The sequence below is a fragment of the Nomascus leucogenys genome, chromosome 1a, assembly GCF_006542625.1.
Source record: "Nomascus leucogenys isolate Asia chromosome 1a, Asia_NLE_v1, whole genome shotgun sequence".
Lineage (NCBI taxonomy): Eukaryota > Metazoa > Chordata > Mammalia > Primates > Hylobatidae > Nomascus > Nomascus leucogenys.
The window spans coordinates 34,600,103-34,620,664 of record NC_044381.1 but is presented as its reverse complement, the minus strand read 5'-3'; the positions used below and the strand labels follow the sequence as shown (position 1 = coordinate 34,620,664).

The 20,562-nt window shown below is 35.5% G+C and overlaps 1 protein-coding gene across 2 annotated transcripts in view; it reads left to right on the top strand.

Moving 5' to 3' along the window:
- Positions 1-20,562, top strand: part of STX17 (syntaxin 17) — a 65,120-nt gene that overhangs the window by 19,142 nt on the left and 25,416 nt on the right. For both annotated transcript variants that reach the window (XM_003260558.4, XM_003260559.4), the window contains exon 3: positions 2,974-3,039. In XM_003260558.4, the coding sequence (XP_003260606.1) occupies positions 2,974-3,039 (66 nt within the window). The remainder of the gene's footprint in view (positions 1-2,973; positions 3,040-20,562) is intronic.

Sequence of the window (20,562 nt, the reverse complement as noted above, 5' to 3'; positions counted from 1 at the left end):
TGTTTTTCTTTATTTATTTTAAGTAATTTTACTGTAATGTGCATTAGTATAGCTTCCTTCATTTTTCTTGTCCTTTGAGCTTGTTGGATCTATGGTTTTATCATTTTTCTCAAATTTAGAAAATCTTTGGCCATTAAGTTTTTCAAATTATTTTTCTCTCATGGAGTCCAGTTACATGTATTTTATGTTGTTTTCATTTGGCCCATGACTATTGATCTTGGTTAATTTATTTTTCAACTTATTTTTCTCTGTGTGTTTCATTTTGGATAGTTTCTATTGCTGTGTCCTTAGGTTTACTAATCTTTTCTTCTGCATTGTCTTATCTGCTATTAATCCCATCTAGTGCATTTTTTAATTTCAGGTACTCTTTTTTTAAATTCTATTAATTTAATATTTTAAAATATCTTTTATGTCTTTTCTTCTAATGTGCTTATATTTTCTTCTACCTTCTTGAATACATGGAACATATCATAATAACTGTTTTTAATATCCTCATTTATTAATTCCATTATCCCTATCATATCTGGTTCTATTTCTATTGATAGGTTTTTCTCATTGCAGATCATGTTATTCTGCTTTTTTGCATGCATGGCAATTATCTTTTGGATACCAGACATTGTGAAATTTATTTTATTGGGTACTGAATATTTTTTAATTTGTTTAAATATTTTTTAGCTTTATTCTGAAACACAGTTTCGTTGGGAACAGTTTGATCCTTTTGAGTCTTTCTTTTTTTTTTGACGGAATCTGGCTCTGTTGCCCAGGCTGGAGTGCAGTGACACAATCTGGGCTCACTGCAAGTTCTGCCTCCCAGGTTCACGCCATTCTCCTGCCTCAGCCTCCTGAGTAGCTGGGACTACAGGTGCCCACCACCACACCCGGCTAATTTTTTTGTATTTTTAGTAGAGACGGGGTTTCACCGTGTTAGCCAGGATGGTCTCGATCTCCTGACCTCGTGATCCGCCTGCTTCAGCCTCCCAAAGTGCTAGGATTACAGGCGTGAGCCACCGTGCCCAGCCTTGAGTCTTTCTTTTAACCTTTCTTGCTTAGGACCAGAACAGCCTTTAGTTCAGGGCTAATTTTTTCCTACAGAACAATACTTTGGAGTATTTTACCTGATACTCAGTGTATTCCAAGATTTTTCCACTCTGACTTGTGGTCACATGTACCATTTCTAGCCTTGTGTGATCTTCAGGAATTATTCTGCCTGTTCTTTTTCTGACCACGGGTAGTTCCCTCACATGCACGTGTGGAGGAGTCCTTTGCTGAAGACTCAAAAGGAAAACCCTGCAGGTCTCTGGAGTTCTCTCTCAGTGTATTCCTCTCCTCTCAGTGCAACTAGCCCTTCACCATGCAGCCTTCTCCTCTCTGGTATTCTCTGATCCATGAATTCTGATAGCCTTGGCATCTACAAATTCTCAACTCTGTTTCCTTAGTGTTAATTTTTCTTAAAATATCACAACAGATTAGTAGTGGGCAATAAATTTAAAAGTGGTTTATTTTCAAACATGGATCTCTGGCTTCCTTTCTCAAACTTTTATTACTGTTATAACACTGCCTAAAAGAGCTTTCACACTGGATCTGATGGCATCAATTAAATTTTTCTTATAAATGAAAGTGGTTTGGTAGTGGTTTTAAATTTATGTTTGGTAAATACATTTTCAATATGGTGTAATTTTTTTTTTTCTTTTTGAGAAGGAGTCTCACTCTGTTGCCCAAGCTGGAGTGCAGTGTGGCACGATCTTGGCTCACTGCAACCTCCACCTCCCAGGTTCAAGCGATCTCCTGCCTCTGCCTCACAAGTAGCTGGGATTACAGGCACCTGCCACCACGCCCAGATAATTTTTTTGTACTTTTGGTAGAGACGGGGTTTCATCATGTTGGCCAGGCTGGTCTCAAACTTCTGACCTCAGGTGATCTACCTGCCCCGGCCTCCCAAAGTGCTGGGATTACAGGCATGAGCCACTGTGCCTGGCCGGTCTAATTGTTTTAAGCTTAATAGTTTAGTTCTTAGAATATGTAAAAATTTTAGGAGTATCAAAAGAAGTTTTTGCTACATCATTCTTTACCAAATTTTAAGAATGTGCAGAACAAGGAATATAAAAATGCCCTAGAAATTTTTTTTAATGCTCTACTCTTATAGTCTATGTTTTCTATGCATATATGAGGGAATTTTTATATTTCTGTCCTTTCAAATTATTTCTAGGTTGATGTTTTGGGGATGTGTAAAGTACCAAAAATGTGTTTAATGTAACTATTCACATCTAACATTTTAATTATTTGATTTTTTAATTTCAAATAAAAATAATATATGATATTTGGTGTTGATGTTTATATTCTATATAAATATTCTGCTATAATATTATCACATATTCCTATGGTTCCTGTCAAATGAAAAAATTCCCATGATTCTGTTCCTAATTCTTTTTGGATGATACTCTGAAAGCTAACAGTTACCTTGGTAAAAATTAAAACATATATATTAAAAGTGCAGTCTCATTTTTTATTTACTCTCTAGTCTGTGGTTTCAGTGTTATTTTTTTAAAATTCAGATTTTAGTTTTCAATACTTAACACTATCATTGACAAACGTACAATTCTTCATATACAATAAGAATATCTTATGAACACTGTTCTTTTCATTTTTTATGTTATTTTACATTCTCATTCTTTATATTTTCCATCTCCAGAGAGTTTGCAACATAGACAAAATACAGACTCTTTTTCAGTAAAATAAAATAACCTGATTAGTGGGGGTTTTTTTGTTTATTTTATAATTTCCGTAATTCTGTATGCAGTATTCTTAATAATTTCCTACTTGTATGTGTTTGGAAAGTTAATTACCACTACTAAATCACTATCTTCTCTAGATAGTATGTTTAAGTTTGGGTGGGTGAGTGGGGATTTTTGTGGTAATGGGAAATAACCCTTTAGTGATGAAAAATTTAGTACCTCCCCTCTTTCTTTTGTATAGTATCAAAGGTGCAGAATCTGGGACAAGTTGCATGAAGAGCATATCAATGCAGGACGTACAGTTCAGGTAAGGCTATTATATTTTTTCTGCTAAATCGGTATGAAAAAGACAGTCTTAAGACAATTTTGCTAAAATATTACCTTTGCAGCTGAACCCTTTTATACACATTTGTTACTATTTACTTGAGGATACATTTTTAGCAGAAATTGCTGAATCACATGCCATACATATTTTTAAAGTTTTGTTTTATTACCAAATTTTCCTCCAGAAATGATACACAGACTTATACTCTCACAAGCAATACATTTTGTAAAATCCTTTAACATTGGTATTACCCATTTCTTAAATTTTTTCTAATTGATAGATTAAAATTGTGCCACTTCATTGTTCTAATCTGGATTTGTAAATACTTTGAAGGGTGAACTTTTTTTCACGTTGCCTGGGCAGTAATTTTTTTTTTGTTAATTGCCTGTTAATGTATTTGTATATCTTATATTATGTTGATGTCTTTTGTGAGAGCTCCTTATAATTTGAAAGATACTGATCTTCTGTCTATAATTAGTATTGCAAATATTCTTTGCTAGTTATTTGCTTTTTAAAAATACATTTTAATTATTTTAACATAATTTCTAAAAATAATATATTTACATGGTTTTAAAAGCCAAATACAAATAGAGGGCTTATAATATCCTATATTCTCCACCTACAAGTCTTCCTACTTGGAAGAAACCATTGTTAATCCTTTTGGCCTTTCTCCCTGAAATTTACCTCTATTACTAAGTAACATGTGTAGACTGATATTTCTTGATTAATCAGGTTTAGATTTTTTTTTTCTTATGGTAGGTGGAGCTCTAGGTTCCTACCTTGCTCTCCTACTTCCCTTCCCCTATATAATTACATATATTACAATTTTTGGTTAAATTAATATAATATAAACTCATTATATTGATTATGGAGCTATTGTTTTCTGCTGAATCAAATAGCGGAATACAGTGCTACCTTTTACTTTTTAAAAAGTTAATAATTGCCTCATTTTTTAGTTGCCTGGCTTTCTGTGTATCTTGTGATTAATTTTCTCTAAATGATCCATATCTCTGTCACATGCTATCAATAATATTTCTTTTTCTTTTCTTTTTTATTTTTTTACGACAGAGTCTCACTCTGTTGCCCAGACTGGAGTGCACTGGTGCAATCTCGGCTCATTGCCTTCTCCGCCTCCTGGGTTCAAGCGATTCTCCTGCCTCAGCCTCCCAAGTAGCTGGGACTACAGGCGCCCGCCACCACGCCTGACTAATTTTTGTATTTTTAGTTGAGATAGGGTTTCACCATATTGGCCAGGCTGGTCTCAAACTTTTGACCTTGTGATCCGCCTGCCTTGTCCTCCCATAGTACTGGGATTACAGGCATGAGTCACTGCACCTGGCCAATAATATTTCTTATATGCTCAAATATATCAGTTCCATTCTTTATTTTATTTTTTTGAGACAGAGTCTCCCTCCATCGCCCAGGCTGGAGTGCAGTGGCTCAATCTCGGCTCACTGCAAGCTCCTCCTCCTGGGTTCACGCCATTCTCCTGCCTCAGCCTCCCGAGCAGCTGGGACTACAGGCACCCACCACCACACCCAGCTAATTTTTTGTATTTTTAGTAGGGACGGGGTTTACCATGTTAGCCAGGATGATCTCGATCTCCTGACCTCGTGGTCCACCCCCCTCAGCCTCCCAAAGTGCTGGGATTACACGCGTGAGCCACCGTGCCCGGCTTTTCCATTCTTTATTTTAAAGATTTTCTTCTGAACTCTTCTTCCCCCACTTCCTATGTGAACTTTCTAGGCTTGTTGTGCAGCTCCTGTTCTGGGACTTTCCTTAGCTGCTTTTCTGTGTTTACATCTCTATTTTCCTAGGTATTATGCCTTCCTCATTTTTGCTTTATTCTTTTGTTTTATTGGAGTAATCTTGCAGTAGCCCTCTAATTAAGGGTACCTTGGAGATAAATATAAGTAATTGTATTTCTAAAAATGCCTTTATTCTCTCCTGACATGTGATTGCTAATTTCACTAGATATAGAATTCTAGTTGGAATTCTCTTTCAATATTGAAAGAGAATATCTTTTTTGTGTTATACTTAAAAAAGCTAGTATCATATAATTTCCCAGTCTTTTGTTTTGTTTTGTTTTGTTTTTCGTTTTTTGAGATGGAGTCTCGCTCTTTCGCCCAGGCTGTAGTGCAGTGATGCAATCTCGGCTCACTGCAATCTCCACCTCCCGGGTTCAAGCGATTTTCCTGCCTCAGCCTCCGGAGTAGCTGGGACTACAGGTGCATGCCACCACGCCCAGCTAATTTTTGTATTTTTAGTAGAAATGGGGTTTCACCACTTTGGCCAGAATGGTCTCAATCTCTTGACCTTGTGATCTGCCCACCTCAGCCTTCCAAAGTGCTGGGATTACAGGTGTGAGCTACTGCACCCAGCTGATTTTCCAGTCTTTGTATAGGACCTGGTTTTGTTTTTTTGTTTTTTCTCTCTTTGGGAGCTTTTGTGATTAGTTCATCCCTGGTATTCTGAAATTTGATGATGATGTCATTGTGTTGGACTATTTCTTTCTAAAAATTCATGTTCTTTAGTTCTGGGTAATTTTCTTAGATTTTTCTTTGGTCATTTGTTCTTCTGTGTTTTCTCATTTTGCTCTTTTTTTTTTTCTTTAATTCTAAAGGTCAGCAAACTGATTCAGAGGCTATGTCTGGCCTCTGTCTATCCCATTTGCTTACACATTTCTTTGGCTGCTTTCACACGGTAACAGCAGAGTTAAGTAGTTGCAACAGAGACTGTATGGCCTACAAAGCCTGAGCTATTTACTGTCTGGTTCTTTGCAGAAAAAATTTGGCAGTCTCTGTTCTACTGGATGTTGGAACTCTTGGGTTGCTTTTCTGATTTTCGCTCTATTTTCTGAAAGATTTCCTCAGCTTTCTGTTTAACTTTTTCCTTTGAATTCTTTTTTTCTGCTATTATGATACTTAGTTTACAAGAGCTTTTTCTTGTTCTCTTTTCCTTTCTTGATAGCATTTTCTCTATGGGTGTAATAGGTTTTTTTGTTTGTTTTTCTGAGATATTAAAAAGTAGATTGCTTGTCTTCTGGTGGACTTCACTTAAGGATGCTTGGGCAAGCTGGCATTTTCCTTAAGGATACCTCCAAATATCAGTATCTGGAGGTTGTTCTTATTTAGTTTTCTGAAGAAGAATTCTCATTTTCCCCCTACGGCAAGGTAGGTGCTTATCTTACAAAGTTATAGAGGCAGATTAGATAAAGACTTTTGGGCTTTCTTCAGTACAGGCTTTTTAGCCCTGTGCCTGGTGTTTCTGAATCTAGAGTCAGTTGCTCCAAAGAATACATCTGTGGTCCTCTTGAATTCAGAAAGATTATTATAGCTGCAGTATAGTGATTAAATTGTGATAGAATGAAATGAATTCAAGAGATCATTAGGAAGGGTTACAGAGGTCCAAGAAAAAGATGTTAGTAGCTTAGAGATAGTGGAGATGAAGGAAAACAGATTGATTTCAGATTTAGATGGAAATTTGACTTATCTCTCTATAGCTGTATTTACTGCTTGCTAATTACATTATAGGCCTAACAAGCAAAGACTATGTCTCCACTATTTGTACATTCTGCAGCACCTGGTGCCCAGCAAGATTTGGTGTCTATTGAATGGTACTCAGCATGTTAATGATTTAATGAGATTATTATGACTTAGATTTCTTACCATCTTTACTGTTTAATCTATCATTTAAAAATCACATGATTTGGTTGAGACATTGGCTATGGTCAAAGTATTTGTTTACTGATTTTTAAAATTTGCATATATATTTACCGTATTGAACTCCATCTGGCATAAAAGATTTATGGGTGCCATTAGAGTAGTAAGATTGAAGCTATTGTTAGATGTAGGTATTTGGTGAGTTTTACTCATATCTGCTCTGAATTTTGTGTATAGATTTCTACTCTGCTAGTTAGTGTAAAAGTTATTTTGGGACAAATAATCTCATCAACAATTATCACAGATTTTCTAGATTTATCATCATTAGATTTACATAGTAAGAGCTATATTGTCACATTCATTGTGGTATCTTGATAAAAAGAAGTTCTTAATTTAAATGTAGTTTAAATTATCAGTCTTTTATGGTTCCTACTTTGGTGGCTTGTTCAAGAAATCCTCTCTTGGAGGATTCAAGAATATATTTCTTTATATCTTTAACTGAGTGTTTAAAATATTTTGCTTTTAACATTCAAGTCTTTAATCCATCTGGAATTGGTGGTATGAGGTAGACATCAATAAAATTTTATTTTATTCCATCTTGAAAATCACTCGTGTGTCACTATTACCTGATTTCCATGGTGCTACTTCTGAAACATATTGTAATTCCAAAGATGCATGTAACTCCATATGTCTCTGATCTTTATATTCTATTCCATTTGTCAGTCTATTTCTGCACCAAATTCCACACACTATCTTGATTATGACAGTTTTAAGATAAAGCTTGATATCTGATTGTACAATACTTCCACAGTATCCTTCCTTTTCAGTAGTGTTTTGGCTATACTTGGCTCTTTAGTCCTCCATATGAAATTCAGAATCAGCTTTTCAAAGTCCATACACAGTCTTGTTGGGAAGTTGGGAGTCACATTGGTAGAGAAAATTGACATCTTTACAATATCTAGTTTTCCTACCTGTGAATATGGGATATTCTTGCATTTGTGTTTATCTTCTTTAATATTTGGGAATCTTTATTTTTTTTTGCATACAGGTTGTGGTATATTGTACTTTCTAAAGATACCCACAAAAATATCCCCCATCCCCCATGGCCTTCTACATTATGACCTTGCTACTCCCCCACCAATAGGTGGAGTCTAATTCCCCTTCTCTTGAATCTGGGCAGAAGTAAAGCTGCTTTTTTGTTGACTTGCTAGTTTAATTTAAAACACACTGTAATTGCATTATTTTCCCCATTTTTGTCACTTACCATACAAAAGTATTAAAGGAATATTTTACAAAGCTTCATCTTCCTCAGCTCTTCTTCCCAAATACTTAATATTTAGTAACAACACTAATTGATAATAGAGGATTCTGAAAAGTACATCACAGTTTCTACCTTGAAGGAACTTACATAGACAGGAATTCACAAAAAGTTAAATTAAGTATTTAAACAATAGTTTAAAACCTTAGTAAAAGTTAATGTAAGTCAGAATATGATTAATTGACAATTGCATTATAGAGACCAATAAATGATATAGTACCTGCTATCTGGATGCTGGATAAGGGGGTATTATCCTCATTTTTCAGATAACAGAAAGCTGAAGAGATTTAGTGTTTGTCTAAGAAGTAGTAGGAAACCAGTTTATCTGGCATAGTGTCAGTGCTCTTAGTTGGCACTTAATAAGAATCTTTAATGAGAACCTATTCCAGTGTTGTATTCTAGTGTTTTTATTTTAATCTGGAAACATTCTGAATAATAATTCAGGTGGATAGGGATTCGAGTGCTACACTTAATACCTGTATAAGATGCTCGTTAGATATTTGTTAAATAAATGGACGGAGACCTTTTTCTCTATTGATTTTTACTCTTTTTGGTGGTTTAGTTAATACTTGTTAAGTTATATATATTCTTTTTTGGTGACTTTTGATCTTGAAATAAGTGAGAAGTCATTATATTAGTATCAGTGCCTTAAGTATAGTAGTTAGGTAATGAAAGTAAAGAATAGTCCAGATTTATTTTAATTAAATAGCTATGACTCTGGAGCCCTTAGCAATAAATTATATGCTGTCTAGAATGTGTTTAAGTTATTTAAATGTTTACCAGTGGACTTCTGCTCTGTGTTTGTAAAGAAATCAGATTAATTATTATGATACCAAATGTTTTCTGCTGTACACAATTTGTTCTCAAAATTACATGTTGTAAAAACACATTAAGAATCCTTAAATCAATATTTTAAAAAGGCAAATATATGCATAGCCACTCTTAATCATTAAATACATAATTAGCCATTTTTCAAAATTTTCAATTAACTTAAAATAATTACTTTTTACAATTATCAGTATAGATAAGTATATATTTGAATTTTTTTAATCTTTAGACCGAAGTTTTGGGACTTTTTTTTTTTTTTTTTGGACATTTCTGAAGGAAGGAAAAAAGCCATAAGTACTTATAACATTTAGTTATAAAACCAAAGAGAACAAAAGAGAGAAGTTGTTTTTAATTAATTAAAAGTGTAGGCTGGGCATGGTGGCTCACACCTGTAATCCCAGCACTTTGGGAGGCTGAAGCGGGCAGATCACGAGGTCAGGAGATCGAGACCATCCTGGCTAACACGGTGAAACCCCGTCTCTGCTAAAAATACAAAAAAATTAGCTGGGTGTGGTGGTGGGCGCCTGTAGTCCCAGCTACTCGGGAGGCTGAGGCAGGAGAATGGTGTGAACCCAGGAGGCAGAGCTTGCAGTGAGCCGAGATCACACCACTGCACTCCAGCCTGGGCAACAGAGTGAGACTCCATCTCAAAAAAAAAAAAGTGTAGGTATAGTTTACAGTTTACTATTTGTACACTGCAAAGCTTGTTAAGTTGATATATGTTGTTTTTTAAAAACTTATATGTCAGTGATTATAGACCCCTTGATTAACTGCTGGATATTTCTGAAAATTTTCAGAATTTGGTACAATACCTGCTTTTCTGACCTAATTATTAGAAAAGCAGAAGCATTTGAACATTTGCTGTGTTCTATGTACTCTTCTAGACACTGGGCATACATCTGTGGTGGTGGCAAGTGGAGAGAGCAGAGAGAGATTTTTTTAAAGTAAACAAATATGTAATATGTTAGATGATTATAAGTGCCATGAAGAAAAGGAAAGCAGGTTAAAAGGCAACAAAGAATCACAGAAGGTTTTGAGTGTTCTTTTAAATAAATGATGTTTGTGGAAGGACTTTTGATGACATTTGAGCAGAGATCTAAAGGAAGTGAAGGCATAAACCATGGGGAATAGAATTGTCCAGGCAGAGGGACGACTCTGAGGTGAGAGGATGTGGCATAGTCAAGGAATAGTAAGGAATTTGTGAGGAGTTCAGTGTGGCTAGTGTGAGCAAGGAGAGTACAGGAGATGAAGTCAAAGAGATCGGAGGGTCAGATCATGGAGAGCCTTGCAGGATATGGTAACTCAGAGTTAGTAGGCAGCTTTTGGAAGGTTCTGAGCTTCTTCCACTCTGCATAAATATTTTGAAATTCAGTTATGTTGTAATGTCTGTCAGTGTTCCTTTTTATTATTGAATAGTATTCTATTGTATGGCTATACCATTATACCACTGTTTGGCTATTACTAATAAAGCTGCTATGAACATTTGGGTACAGGTATTTGTGTGGACAAAGGATTTCATTTATTGTGGGTAAATAGGAGTTGAATGACTGGAACAGATAGTAGTTTTTTAGGAAACTGCCAAGTTGTTTTCCAAAATGATTGTATCGTTTTATATTCCCACCAGTTCCTCCATTGTCCTTGCAAACAGTTGATATAGTCAGCCATTTAAATTTTAACCCTTCTAATTAAGTCTGTAATGGTATCTCATGATTTTAACCTTCATTTGCTTTAATGATTAATGATGTTTCTGTTTTCTTTTGAATTCTGAATTTTAATAAATTAAAAACAACTCCTCTCTTTTGTTCTCTTTGATTTTATAACTAAATGTTATAACTACTTATGGCTTTTTTCCTTCTTTCATGAATTTTTTATTCCATTTTATCTCCTTGCCTTGCTAGCTAATACCTCTGTTATTTTAGTGGTTCCTTTAGGGTCTTTAGTGTACATCTTATCACAGTTTATTTGCAAGTGGTATTATTCTATTTCACATATGTTTAAGAAACTTAGTAATACACCTCTGTTTCTCCTCTACCAGCCTATATGCTGTTGTTCTCATATATTTAACTTTTATACATCATATACTTCATAATATTTAAATAGGCATTTTTTTTTTTTTTTTGAGACGGAGTCTCGCTCTGTCGCCCAGGCTGGAGTGCAGTGGCGCAATCTCGGCTCACTGCAAGCTCCGCCTCCCGGGTTCACGTAAATAGGCATGATTTTTTTAAGTGATTTAGATATTAAAGAAAAAAATCATATATATGTACTGGTGTCATTTCCATTTTTAGTGTGCTTAATGCCTTTATGTAGATCCATATTTCCATCTGGTGTGGTTTTCCTTTTGCTGGAAAGATTTCCTTTAACATTTCTGGGTGTGTGATTCTGCTGTGACGAATACTTTGAGTTTTTGTATATCTGAAAAGTTTTTATTTTGCCATTGTTTTTAAAAGAAATTTTGCTGCATATACATTGATTTTTTTCTTTTAGTACTTTAAAGATGTTCAGCTGTCTTCTCACTTGCATTGTTTCTGATGAGAAATCTGCTTAATTCTTATCATTGTTCCTTTGTATATAATGTGTCTCATTTCTCTCACTTCTTTTATGATTTTCCTTTAATCTCTGGTTTTGGGTACTTTGATTATGATAGGCTTTGGTGTTATTTTCTTCGTGTCTTGTGCTTTGAATTTATTGAGCTTCTTGGACCTCTGGATTTATCGTTTGCATCAAATGTGGGCATTTTTTGGCCATTATTCATATATTTTTCTGTCCCCTCCCTTCTCTTCTCCTTCAAGGGCTCCAATTACACATATGTTAGGTTGCATAAAGTTATGTGATAGCTCACTGATGCTCTTTTAATTCTTTTTGATTTTTTTGTCTGTGTGTTTTATTTTGGATAGTGTCTATTGCCATGCCTTATGTTTATTAGTCTTAGCAGCAGTGTCTAGTCTGCCATTAATCTATTCAATATATTTTTTATCTCACTCACATATTGTAGTTTTCCCCTCCAGAATTTTGATTTGAGCCTTTTTTATATCTTCTATGTCTCTAATTAACTTTTTGAACACATGAAATACAATTGTAATAGCTATTTTAATATCTTTTTCTACTAATGCTTATATCTATAGCAATTCTAGTTCAATTTCAGTTCAGTGATTATTTTCTTCATTATGGGTGATGTTTTCTTGTTTCTTTGTGTCTAGTGATATTCTGTTGGGTCTCTTTTACTTTGGTAGGTGCTGGATGTTTTTATGTTTTTATAAATCTTATGTTTACATAAAACAATGAGCTTTGTTCTGGAATGTAGTTAAGTTGCTTGGAAACTGTTTAATCCTTTAGGGTCTTACTCTTATGATTCATTAGGCTTAACTATAGCACTCCTCAGTCTGTGGCTAATTATTTCTCATCATGAGGGCAAAACCTTTTTGAGTGCACTACTCAATGCCCTGTGAATTAAGAGTTTTCCCATTTTGGCTGCTGGCAACAGGCAATGTCTCCAGTGTTGAGTGAGTGCTGGGTACTGTTCTAACTTTTTCAGGTGGTTTCCTCACCAGCTTTGGGTAATTTCCTCACATACGTGTTCTGATCAGTTCTTTGCTGAATTCTGATATTTAGTGACCTCTAAATACTGATGTATCACTGATCCCTCTGCATATTTCCAGGGCTCTCTCTCCCTGTGCTGCACTCTCCTCTCCAGTGCTCTGTTAAGTGAACTGTGCTCACCTTGGACAGAACCAGAAGTCATCTATTATTGTTTTGAAACTGCAAATATAGTATACTTAAAAATTTTCTTCTCTAGGATAAGAAAACATTAGGATTAAGAAACATTTTGTGATCAAAATTTGAAACTAAATGAGAGTTGGAAATTGTTACTACTGTAATAATTCACTGAAAAACATTAACTTGGCTTTTATAGAAATCTGATAAAGGCCAGGCGCAGTGGCTCATGCCTATAATGCTAAATTTTGGGAGGCCAAGGTGGATGGATTGCCTGAGCTCATGAGTTCAATACTAGTTTGGGCAACATGGTGAAACTCTGTCTCTACAAAAAATACCAAAAAATTAGCCAGGCATGGTGGTGTGTGCCCTGTAGTCCACCTGCTTGGGAGGCTAAGGTGGGAGGATCTCTTGAGTCTGGGAGATTGAGATTGCAGTGAGCCATGATCATGCCACTGCACTCCAGCCTGGGTGACAGCGTGAGACCTTGTCTGGAAGGAAGGAAGGAAGGAAGGGAGGGAGGGAGGGAGGGAGGGATTTGATAAGAGGGAGGGAGGGAAGAAGGAAGGAAGCTAGCTTTTTCTTCATAATAGTGATGATGTAGAACTTGTTGAGGTCACAGATTTCTGGGATCCACATTAGAGATTCTGATTCAGTAGATTTTAGACCACATTTGGAAAGATACTGCTTTGGAGAAGCTATCCCAGTTCCGTAAGTACACAGATGCACAAAAATAAAATCAGCCATGGAATTTGTAGACATGAGATGTGACTTTCATGATTTTACTAGGAAAAATATAGAACACTTGAGCTATCTACTTTTCAATTTTTAAAAAGGGGGATGATTTAAAAGGGAGAAACAATAGAAAAGAGAGGGAATGAGGAGGAGAGTGGAGAAGCAAATGTAGTAGACTGGTTAGGAGAAAAGAAGAAATTATTAAGGAGAAGCAAAACCAGATAGAGAATGGAAAAGAAGATACAAGAGTAGATTCCAAAATGAATGCTATTAGGATATAAATTGTTTTAGTTTATTGTGAGTTAAATTTTTTCTTAAAGTTCTTATGAGCTGATTAATCAGGATTTAGGATCCTTGACCTCTACTCTGATTGGCATAGGTTCTACAGAATCTCAGGGGGGAAATTAAATCTAAAACATCATCAGATGTAAGACACACTATTATTTTGTATACCTCTAAGAAAGAAAAAAGTACTGCCAGTTAACTATGCACAATGCTTTTTACCATTTAAGATACTTTCCAATTTTAGAGATGTTAAAATGTGGACAAGATAGTGTGTTTTAAAATTGATGAAATACAGAATTTAGAAGGCTTCTACCCTACCTCAGTCTTTTCCAAATCTATTCTTACTATTTAGTGTGTTCTATTTTCCCATTATTATTTTTCAGAGACAGCACAAGTCTCCCCTCCTTCATGAAGCCTACCTAGATCCTTACTGTAAGATATGTTTCAGATTTCCTTTGAGCATGTTTCTTCCGCCACTTTCATTTTGAGTATTTCCCCTTAATAGAGAATCAAAAGCAAAATAGGAGTTACATAGTTCTGCTCTCTCTACATCATCTGCTAACACTGCACCATCTGCACCAAGCAGTGGGCCTGAACTTTCTTTCTTGTTCCTACTCTACATGTATTTTTTAAGTCCTTTTTATTGTTCTTAACATTTTTTCATCAGCCTCCGCTCATTCTGGGCTCTAACTTTACTTACAAGATTCTCTTTGTTTTACAAGTCTCTCAAAATTCTGAACTTATCATAGCACACCTTACACAACAACCATATTGGATTCTTTAGATGCCACTTTCTTTTCTTTCTCATCAGATTATTTTAATTTTTTATTTTTTGAGAGGCAGTCTTGCTCTTGTCGCCCAGGCTGGAGTGCAGTGGCACGATCTCGGCTCACTGCAACCACCACCTCCCGGGTTCAAGTAAGCCTCCTGCCTCAGCCTCCCAAGTAGCTGGGATTACAGGTGCCCACCACCATGCCCGGATAATTTTTGTATTTTTAATAAAGATGGGGTTTTACCATGTTGGCCAGGCTGGTCTCGAACTCCTGACCTTCAAGTGATCTGCCTGCCTCGGCCTCCCGAGGGGCTGGGAGTACAGGTGTGAGCTTAACTGTTTTTATAGTGTCAGATTAACTTGTTTGTATAGTGTAGAATTTTACTTTTTTTTGAGATGGAGTCCCACTCTGTCACCCAGGCCGGAGTGCAGTGGCGTGATCTCAGATCTTAGCTCACTGCAACCTCCACCCCCTGGCTCCAAGCAATTCCCCTGCCTCAGCCTCCCAAGTAGCTAGGATTACAGGTGCACACCACCATGCCCAGCTAATTTTTTTGTATTTTTAGTAGAGACGGGGTTTCTTCATGTTGTCCAGACTGGTCTCAAACTCCAGACCTCAGGCAGTCCGCCTGACTCAGCCTCCCAAAGTGCCAGGATTACAGGCATGAGACACTGCACCCGGCCTAGAATTTTACTTTTTAGAAACTTTATCTCTTTTGCAAAAAACTTTATTACAGTGTGATTTCTGCTATGGCGTCATACAGCTTTTTTCTTTAAACTTGATCAAATTCTCTTTCCTAAAGAATCGCTAATCCTAGTGTTCCTTCTAACTCTTGTGAACTGCAAGATGGCATCATGGTTTCTCTCTCATGTGTCTCACTTCTACTTCACTATTTTATGCATGTATCTCAGAAGTAATTCCAAAGGAGTAGTTCTTTTCATTATTTCTTCCACTTAATGAAAGATGGAATGTTTCATATGCTAGTGACTTACACTTTTCTAGGGAAGAATTTTAGTTGGTTTCTTGATAGTTGGAGATCCATGTTGTTGGACCACTACTTTGCCACTTTGTGGAAAGTATTAAGAAAGCATTCATTCTTTTACCATATTGATTGAATCATACCATATACCAGGGACCAAACGTGGCCTTGAGGATATATGACAAAGCAATTAGACACAATCCCCGTTCTTAGAAACTTTACAGTTCAGTTGAATGTTAAGTAATATCCTTATCCAGTATACTTCCACAATAAAATTCCTACTCAGTTTTACCCCTACCCAAATGCTTCAACCTTGTTTCTGTCCTAAGGTTAATTGACCGTACAAGTCAATGTAGTAGTATTTTCTGAAAGTATTATTTAAACTTTTTATTGTGAAATGCAATTTACGTATTCTAAAAAATGCCTAAAATATAAATATACACCTAAATAAATTATTATACTGTGAACACTCATGTATCACTACTCAGATCAAGAAATAGTTACTGGTATCCTAGAAGCCCATAGCCTCTTCCCAGTTACAACCACCTTTTCTCCTGCGAAAATAATCACTATCTTGATTTATATGGTAAATACTTTGTACCTTTTCTGTATAATTTTACTGCCAAAGTGTGTCCTTAAGACTGTAGTTTAATTTAGCCTATTTTTGAACATTATATAAATTGAATTAAACAAGGTATCTTTTGTGTCTGGCTTGTCATTTACCTGTGTTTTTGCCTATAACAATAGTTCATCCATTTTCATTGCTGTATATATTCTATTTAATGAACATACCATAGTGTATCCATTCTGTGGATGGATATTTGAGTTGTTGAGTTTATATTATAAATGCTATTAACATTCTTGTGTATTTTTACACATGTGCACATATTTCTGTTGAGTATATTCCTAGGACAGGAATTGTTGGTTCCTTGAGCATACTTACTTTCAACTTTAGTAAGTAATGCCAAGCTATTTTCCAAAACAGTAATGTTAATTTTACATTCCTTCCAGCAGTGAATACAATCCTGTGGGCACCACGTCCTTACCAATACCAATATTTAGTATTGTCAGACTTTAATTTTAGCTGTTCTGGTGGGTAAGTTAATTGTGGTTTTAATTTACATTTACCTGATTATTCATGAGATTAACTTTTCATGTGTTTATGAGACATGCCCATTTAGAATTCTTGCCTAAGTTTCTATGGGTTGTTTGTATTTTTTTATATTGATTTGTAAGACTTCTTTATATGTTTTGCCTATGACCCCTTTATCAGTTATATGTGTTGCAGTTATCTTCTGCCACTCAGTGGTTTACTTTTTCACTGTCTTAGTGGTGTTTCTTGATGACTAGAAGCTCATTTAATTTAAAGGTTATCAATCTTATAGTTGGTGATTTTGTGCCGTGTTTACTTTTATTTTTATTTTTTAGAGACAGGGTCTCCTTTCGTCACCCAGGCTGGAGTGCAGTGGAGCAATCATAGCTCACTGCTGTCTCAAACTCCTGGGCTTGAGAGTTGTGCCATGTTTAAGAAATCTTTCCTACCCAGGGTTACAACGATATTCTTCTATTTAAAAGTGTTATTGTTTTGCCTTTCACATTTAAGTCTACAGTCCATCTGGTTGATTATTGTATATGGCATGAAGTGGTATATCCAGTTTTATTTTTTTTATAAGGATACCCAAATTACTAGGCATAATGATTTGAAAACTTCATTTTTTTCTCCCAGCATTGCTCTGTAGTGCTACTTTTGTCATAAGTCAAGTGCATATGTGTTTGGGTTGTTTCTGGGCTGTTTCACTGTGTATTTGTCTATTCTTGCACTAATGCCATACTCTTTTAATTACTATGGCTTTATAATGAGTTTTGATATCTAATAGAGGAAGTTCTCGTACTTTCTTCTTCACAAGTGATTTGGATAGTCTCAGCCCTGTGCATTTTCATATACATTTTAGAATCAGCTTATCAAGTTTCACCAAAACAAAACAAATTATCAATTAACCTTTTGCAAATTTATTTAATTTATTGAATCCCTATATTTGTTTTTGTTTGTTCATTTGTTTGTTTCTTTGTTTTGAGATGCAGTCTCGCTCTGTCGCCCAGGCTGGAGTGCAGTGGCGCGATCTCTGCTCATTGCAAGCTCTGCCTCCTGGATTCAAGTGATTCTCCTGCCTCAGCCTCTCGAGTAGCTGGGACTACAGGTGCATACCACCTTGCCCGGCTGATTTTTGTTTTTGTTTTTGTTTTTTTGAGTTGGAGTCTCACTCTGTCACCCAGGCTGGAGTGCAGTGGCGCAATCTTGGCTCACTGCAACCTCTGCCTCCTGGGTTCAAGCGATTCTCCTGCCTCAGCCTCCCGAGTAGCTGGGACTACAGGTGCACACCACCATGCGCAGCTAATTTTTATATTTCTTAGTAGAGACGGGGTTTCACCATGTTGGCCAGGCTGGTCTCGAACTCCTGACCTCAAGTGATCCACCCACCTTGGCCTCCCAAAGTGCTGAGATTACAGGCGTGAGCCACTGCACCCAGCCAAATCTCTATATTTGAATAAAAGTGACATCTTTGCAATATTGAATCCTCCAATCCATGACCATATTTTATTGTTTTATCTTTTATATGAAGCTAGATTTAAATTGCTGATGTTTCTTTAGGATTTTAAAATCTTGTTTATAGTGCGTGAAACTAGTCTGAATTTTTCTTTATTCTTAATCTTCTTAAGTTTCATTTCAAGGTTGTGCTATTATAAAGAGTTAGAGGATGGTCTTTTTCTGTGCCTTTGAAGAATTTGTGTAATTTCCTTTCAATATTTGGTAGAATTGGCCAGTAAAACTATCAGGCTGGGCTTTTTCTTTGTTTGTTTAGTTGGTTTTGGTTTTGTGTGGCGAGGAAGAGAGACTTCACAATATACATTTAATTTCTTTAATAATTATATGACTACTTTGGTTTCTATTTGTCCGTTTGATAAGTTATAGTCTTCTAATAATTTATTTCATCTAAGTTTTCTAATTTATTGACATAAATTCTTTCAGAATATTTTATTTTTCAATTCTGCAAGATCAGTAGTAAAGCCGTTTTTCATTTCTGATTTTGGTTATTTATGCCTTCTTTATTTTTTAAAATTATTTCTCAATGAGGTTTACCAATTTTGTTAGTCTTCCCAAAAATCTAGTTTTGGCTTTGTTAATCTGTTGTATTATGTTTGTTTTTCTGTTTCATCAAATTTATTTTTACATCTTTATTATTTTGTCCTTTCTACTTTTTTTGCAATTGTTTTTACTATATTCTAGTTTCTTGTGATGGATTTTCAGTCTACTAATTTTCAACCTTTTTTCTTTTCTAATACATATATATATATATGCAGTTACAGCTATAAATTTGAATTACTTTAGCTGCCTGTAGGTTTAAATATGCATCATTTTTCTTTTCATTCAGGTCAAAGCATTTTTTTTTTTTTTTTAGATGGAGTTTCACTCTCATTGCCCAGGCTGGAGTGCAATGCAATGGTGCAATCTTGGCTCACTGCAACCTCTGCCTCTTGGGTTCAAAAGATTCTCCTGCCTCAGCCTCCTAAGTAGCTGGGATTACAGGTGCCCACCACCACACCCGGCTAATTTTTTGTATTTTTAGTAGAGATGGGGTTTCACCATGTTTGTCACACTGGTCTCGAACTCCTGACCTCAGATGATCCGCCCTCCTCAGCCTCCCAAAGTGTTAGGATTACAGGCAGGAGCCACTGCACCCAGCCAGCATTTTTAATTTCCATTGTGATTTCTTCTTTGACTTGTGGGTTATTTAGAAATATGTCTTTCTTCATTATTGGTCATGAAATGTTTATAGATGTATTTTATTAATGATTTCAAGTTTAATTTTATTATGATCAGAGTATATGGTCTGTATGATATCAGTGTCAATATTTTTGAAATTTGTCAAAACTTCCTTTAAGACAGTATATAATCAATTTTTATAAATGTTCTCCATGTGTATTTGTATGTTTTTTACATGTGTATTCTCACCTTGTTGGGTATAATGTTCTATATAATTTATATCTAGTTTGTGTTAAACTTATTGTTGAAATCCTCTATATTAACTTATATCCTTTTGTCCATTTGTTCTTTTAATTACTTAAAGGTGTTAAAGCCTTCCCTTATGAGTGTGGATTTGTTTAAATTTTTCTTTATAGTTCTTGTCCGGTTTTGCATTATATGTATTGTGGGTATGTTATTAGGTATACTTAACTTAGGTATTATTATATATTCCTGGTACAGATATTATAAAGTGATTCTCTTTAGTAATGTTTTGGCTTTAAAGTCTGTTTTTTGTAATATTGCTACAGCAGGTTTTCTTTGGAGAGGAGGTGTTAGGGTTAAAGTGGTTTATCTTTTTCATCTTCTTACATTGAACCATTCTTTATGTTTTAGATACAGTTGCTTAAGTTTTTAAAAATTCAGTCTATAAATCTTTATCCTGTAACTGGAATATTTATTTCATTTTTATTTAATGTAATTATTGATATATTTCGGTTTAAATCTTTCACCTTATTGTGTGCTATTTCTTACACATATTTTTAAAATCTCCGTATTTACTTTCTTTTGTATTGATCTTGTTTTTTTTAATTTATCTAATTTTTTCCTTTCTAGTTTAGGAACTACATTTGAGCCTCCTCCAAGGATTTCACCAACTGTGGAACAAAAAAAAATTTTTTTTTTTAAATGGATAGTTGCGGCCGGGTGCGGTGGCTTACGCCTGTAATCCCAGCACTTTGGGAGGCTGAGGTGGGTGGATCACCTGAGGTCAGGAGTTCAAGACCAACCTGGCTAACCTGGTGAAACCCCATCTCTACTAAAATACAAAAAAATTAGCTGGGCGTGGTGGCTGGCGCCTGTAATCCCAGCCACTCGGGAGGCTGAGGCAGGCGAATCGCTTAAACCTGGGAGGCGGAGGTTGCAGTGAGCCAAAATCGTGCCACTGTACACCAGCCTAGGCGATAGAGCAAGACTCCATCTCAAAAAAAAAAACCAAAAAGAATGGATAGTTGCATCTGTACTGATTCTTTTGCTTGTCACTATTCTCCATAAAAGTACAGTATAACAACTATTTATATAGTATTTACATTGTATTAGGTATTATAAGTAATCTAGCGATAACTTTAAGTATACAGGAGGATATTCATAGATTATATGCAAATACTACACCATTTTATATAAGGGTTTGAACA